Source organism: Panulirus ornatus, chromosome 59, assembly GCF_036320965.1.
Source record: "Panulirus ornatus isolate Po-2019 chromosome 59, ASM3632096v1, whole genome shotgun sequence".
Lineage (NCBI taxonomy): Eukaryota > Metazoa > Arthropoda > Malacostraca > Decapoda > Palinuridae > Panulirus > Panulirus ornatus.
This window is the reverse complement of record NC_092282.1, coordinates 22,931,418-22,937,541: the sequence shown is the minus strand read 5'-3', so window position 1 is coordinate 22,937,541 and position 6,124 is coordinate 22,931,418. Positions and strand designations below refer to the sequence as shown.

Sequence of the window (6,124 nt, the reverse complement as noted above, 5' to 3'; positions counted from 1 at the left end):
CTCCAATTCACTCTATTCCTTGCCCTCCTTTCACCCTCCTGCATGTTCAGGCCCCGATCACACAAAATCTTTTTCACTCCATCTTTCCACCTCCAATTTGGTCTCCCTCTTCTCCTCGTTCCCTCCACCTCCGACACATATATCCTCTTGGTCAATCTTTCCTCACTCATTCTCTCCATGTGCCCAAACCACTTCAAAACACCCTCTTCTGCTCTCTCAACCACGCTCTTTTTATTTCCACACATCTCTCTTACCCTTACGTTACTCACTCGATCAAACCACCTCACACCACACATTGTCCTCAAACATCTCATTTCCAGCACATCCATCATCCTGCGCACAACTCTATCCATAGCCCACGCCTCGCAACCATACAACATTGTTGGACCACTATTCCTTCAAACATACCCATTTTTGCTTTCCGAGATAATGTTCTCGACTTCCACACATTCTTCAAGGCCCCCAGAATTTTCGCCCCCTTCCCCACCCTATGATCCACTTCCGCTTCCATGGTTCCATCCGCTGCCAGATCCACTCCCAGATATCTAAAACACTTCACTTCCTCCAGTTTTTCTCCATTCACACTCACCTCCCAATTGACTTGACCCTCAACCCTACTGTACCTAATAACCTTGCTCTTATTCACATTTACTCTTAACTTTCTTCTTCCACACACTTTACCAAACTCAGTCACCAGCTTCTGCAGTTTCTCACATGAATCAGCCACCAGCGCTGTATCATCAGGGATATATATATATATATATCCCTGGGGATAGGGGAGAAAGAATACTTCCCACGTATTCCCTGCGTGTTGTAGAAGGCGACTAAAAGGGAAGGGAGCGGGGGGCTGGAAATCCTTCCCTCTCGTTTTTTTTTTTTATTTTCCAAAAAAAGGAACAGAGAAGGGGGTCAGGTGAGGATATTTTCCTCAAAGGCCCAGTCCTCTGTCTTTAACGCTACCTCGCTAACGCGGGAAATGGCGAATAGTTTGAAAAAAAAAAAATATATATATATGTATATATATATATATATATATATATATATATATATATATATATATATATATATATATATATATATATATATATTCACCTTATCACGAGTTAGCGAGGTAGCGTTAATATGAATGAATAGAATGTGACACTCGCAGCCATGAACAGGATATTTTATCAGTTCAAACATGCCTCTATGGGATTGATTTTGAGTAATGATGACCATTCAGTCTTCCCAAGTACAGTATTAGCGCATACAAGTATCAGGTTTTCTCATTAGAATCTAGATAGAATGGATTAGTTTTTGTTTGTTGTAAACAGTATAAACTTTATTATTTATTCTATTTATTTTATTATACTTTGTCGCTGTCTCCCGCGTTAGTGGGGTAGCGCAGGGAAACAGACAAAAGAATGGCCCAAGCCACCCTTATACACTTGAAAATACATACATGTCCACACACGCACATATACATTTCAGTGTATATATATATATGATATGTATATATATATATATATATGTATGTATATATATATATATGTATGTATATATATATGTATATATTTTTTTTTTTTAATTTTCCAAAAGAAGGAACAGAGAAGGGGGCCAGGTGAAGATATTCCCTCAAAGGCCCAGTCCTCTGTTCTTAACGCAACCTCGCTAATGCGGGAAAGGGCGAATAGTACGAAAGAAGAAAAATATATATATATATATATATATATATGTAATATATATATATATATATCCCTGGGGATAGGGGAGAAAGAATACTTCCCACGTATTCCCTGCGTGTCATAGAAGGCGACTAAAAGGGAAGGGAGCGGGGGGCTGGAAATCCTCCCCTCTCGTTTTTTTTTAATTTTCCAAAAGAAGGAACAGAGAAGGGGGCCAGGTGAGGATATTCCCTCAAAGGCCCAGTCCTCTGTTCTTAACGCTACCTCGCTATCGCGGGAAATGGCGAATAGTATGAAAAAAAAAAAAAAAAAAAAAAAAAAAATATATATATATATATCATTAGTATTATTATCATTATCTTTATTATACTTTGTCGCTGTCTCCCCCGTTAGCGAGATAGCGCAAGGAAACAGACGAAAGAATCGCCCAACCCACCCACACACACATGTATATACATACACGTCCACATATACATGTACATACCTATACATCTCAAAGTATACATATATATATATATATACACTAACAGACATATACATATATACACATGTACATAATTCATACTGTCTGCCCTTATTCATTTCCGTCGCCATCCCGCCACACAAGAAATGACAACCCCCTTTCCCCGCATGTGCGCGAGGAAAAGACAAAGGCCACATTCGTTCACACTCAGTCTCTACCTGTCATGTATCATACACCGAAACCACAGCTCCCTTTCCACATCCAGGCCCTACAAAACTTTCCATGGTTTACCCCAGACGCTTCATATGCCATGGTTCAATCCATTGACAGCACGTCAACCCCGGTATACCACATAGTTCCAGTTCACTCTATTCCTTGCACGCCTTTCACCCTCCTGCATGTTTAGGCCCCGATCACTCAAAATCTTTTTCACTCCATCTTTCCACCTCCAATTTGGTCTCCTACTTCTCCTCGTTCCCTCCACCTCTGACACATATATCCTCTTTGTCAATCTTTCCTCACTCATTCTCTCCATGTGACCAAACCATTTCAAAACACTCTTCTGCTCTCTCAACCACACTCTTTTTATTACCACACATCTCTCTTACCCTTTCATTACTTACTCGATCAAACCACCTCATACCACATATTGTCCTCAAACATCTTATTTCCAACACATCCACCCTCCTCCGCACAACCCTACCTATAGCCCACGCCTCGCAACCATATAACATTGTTGGAACCACTATTCCTTCAAACATATCCATTTTTGCTTTCCAAGTATGACTCTAATCCCAGTGTAGGGGAGCCTGCAGCTCCAAGGCTGCAATACACTTATTAGCAGAAACAAGATAAGACTCCTATGAAGCGAGTTCTTTGACAGTAAACTAAACTCTTCCTTCAACGTACAACGATATACAGACACGCCAACGTAGACACCACTCACGTTGTAACATCAAGCAGAGTCCGGTAATACCTCTCTCTCTCTCTCTCTCTCTCTCTCTCTCTCTCTCTCTCTCTCTCTCTCTCTCTCTCTCTCTCATATATATATATATATATATATATATATATATATATATATATATATATATATATATATGAACGATGAACGTAGGAATGACCCATGACACCTATATAAGGGTACTAGTAGCAGGGAGCAATGTTAACAAAACAAACACTCACTATGTTGACGATGCAACAGCAGTGTGACAGTAACGATGGTTCAAGAAGTGTCACACTTAATTGTGCAAGAGGCTTTCCACTGTGCATGGGGCAGTGTGACACACAGATATTGCTTCATTAACTACATGTATTCACCACAGAGGAAGTACGTGTTCTGTCCTCCTAGAGGTTGGTTGATAAAGGGTTTAAGTTCGTGTATGTATCGATTTGTACTGTACGCGAAGGTTCACATTTTCTAACATATGTCATCTTAAATTCGTGTGTGCTATCTGCATTAAGCATGTCCTCAGCCACTCCATTCATCCATCACACTGACATTACAAAAGTACTTCTTTACATATTTTCCAGTAAGTCATCATGTTATTTTCTCATCTTTATTTTAAAAAAGGGTTGTCGTCATACCACTCGTCACTCTTCTCTTTTCAAAAGTGGGCAAACTGGATACCTCTAGCCTTTCCTTGTTGACTTAGCTCTCTTAATTCCAGTAGCACAGTAGCATCTTTGTTGTTCTCTCTAGCTGATCTTTATGTGCTTCTGAAGTACAGTGATCAAACTCGAGAAGTATATTCTAGTTCTGTCCTTAACGTGGGATGTAAACAGCTCGTTACAGTATTTCCCTATCCATATCCTTGAACACTATTCAGTGACCAAACTCAGAAAGTCTACTCTAGTTTTGGCCTTAATGTGGGATATAAACAGATTGCTACAATATTTCCCTATCCATATCCTTGAACACTATTTAGTGACCCAACTCGAAAAGTATATTTCAGTTTTGGCCTTATGTGGGTCCCAGATAAACAAATTGCTACAATATTTCCCTATCCATATCCTTGAAAACTAATTATTCTGATATTTGCCAACAGACACTTTACCTCTCTCCTTCTCCACATGTAGGACACTGGCGACAGGTTAGAGATGACACTGACATACAAATATGAAGCTTACTTGCTTCTACAAAATTATCTTATTTAGGTCTTCTTCCACGCTGTCCCGTCATCATTACCTTACATTTTCTCGGGTTCAATATCATCAACCAAGGATCAGCAGATCAACTCTGGTGTCTGTCTAGGACCCCTTGTAAGCAAATACAATCCTGTTCGCTTTTCACTTTTGTCGTGACCTCTGCATGGTGTGCAAACATATGTAGGTGGTGTGTGTATGTGATACGTATGTATGTATGTACGTGGGTGCACAAAAGAGTAAGGACAAAGTTAATATTTATAGTAAAGTTGAGAGACGAAGCAGCATCAGGGTAAAGTTCTCTCCCCGTCATGTCCATTAGTAATCACACATACACTACAACATCACCACCTCGCCACCGTCACCTCCTGACTATTCAGATACCTCGTCCTCGAGTTGCAGTTCTGCATTCATAATCGCCTAGAACTCATCCAAGCTCGTGAAGACTGCTACAAGAATAGTCCCAACCCAGCCACTGTAAGCTTCATCAGTAAACAGTATACCACCAAAATTCTCAAGTAAAAACTATCGGGTTAAACCCCTTCCAACAGATCAGCTTTTTAAACTGTACTTTGTCTATACTTTTAGCATCTGGATGTAGTCAAATCAATAAACCACTATATCCACACACACACACACACACACACACAAATATATATATATATATATATATATATATATATATATATATATATATATATATATATATATATATATATATATATACTTCAGCCAAATGGTTAACGGAGTGGGACATGGTGAAGCCGAGCCTTCGACGGGCAGGAGGTAGTGAGCGGTGTGCGGGCACAACGCTTCCACAACCTCACTCAATACATGACCTGTTTTAACACGGAACAATGAATGGAAAATTTAAGGGTATGGAGAACGCCATCCTGCATACTAAAGGGATATGAATGGTTATTAAAGGATACTCAAACATCCTTGTAAAATGCTGTAACAAGCAATACTAATTCATACGTATATTCAAGTATACAGTGGTATACACACGCTGTACGTCCAACCCAATTTGAAAGACAAATTAGCTTGTCATCAAATATGAGCCATACCGACTCAAGAGGTAAACAGTACTTAAAAAAAAAAGTAAAGCTGATTAGAGTTAAGTTGAACCTACCCAGGTGCATGATCGACCCACGCACCACAGGCCCTGGATGATGTCATGCACTTCCAGGCAAATAACAACGTAAATACATACCATTCTTGTTATCACAGATCCACCACAGTAATATGGTATAATGCACACAAATCACTTATGAATATTCCTTAAATGTCATGACAAAAAAACTAATGTTTGAGGAGCACAAAGTACAACTCCTCATTCCCACTCTCCACTCGATACTGATGTGTAAAGGTTCTTTGGGTCTCTCCAGACACGGCGTCTCAGGTATAGTTGCCAGTTACATAGATGATGTTCTGTATCACCTTGGGACGAGTTGATTGTCATGTATGATCAGTGCATATGGAACTTTTGTCATTATGTTTGCGGAGAGGAGAAAGCCTTCGAACGAAATACCTTTATCAACCATGACTATTGCCTTTTCTTCCACAATGTACTCGTTTAACTGGTCTTGCCATATGCTGCTCCCAACAAACCCACATAATCTCATTGTATATTTATTCTAGTTCACCACCCGTAGAGTTATAACTTACCAGTTGTAGAAGAAACGCGTCTACTGTCAAACGAAGTCCTAGCAAAGCACTTGGTGCAAATATCAGACATCTTTTATCGTGTTCTTTTTTTTTTTTTTATTATTGACAACATGCCACATGATCTGCCTAAATACCTGGATGCCTATACATAAGCAACATGCACTCATAACGAATGAAAGGCAAAAGT

At 39.6% G+C, this 6,124-nt stretch overlaps 1 protein-coding gene across 1 annotated transcript in view; it reads right to left on the bottom strand.

Moving 5' to 3' along the window:
- Positions 1 to 5,640, bottom strand: part of Cad99C (cadherin 99C) — a 175,790-nt gene extending 170,150 nt beyond the window's left edge. Inside the window, exon 1 of the mRNA XM_071696412.1 lies at positions 5,483 to 5,640. Within this exon, the coding sequence (XP_071552513.1) occupies positions 5,483 to 5,485 (3 nt within the window). The 5' untranslated portion in view covers positions 5,486 to 5,640. The remainder of the gene's footprint in view (positions 1 to 5,482) is intronic.
- Between the last annotated feature and the right edge of the window lie 484 nt (positions 5,641 to 6,124).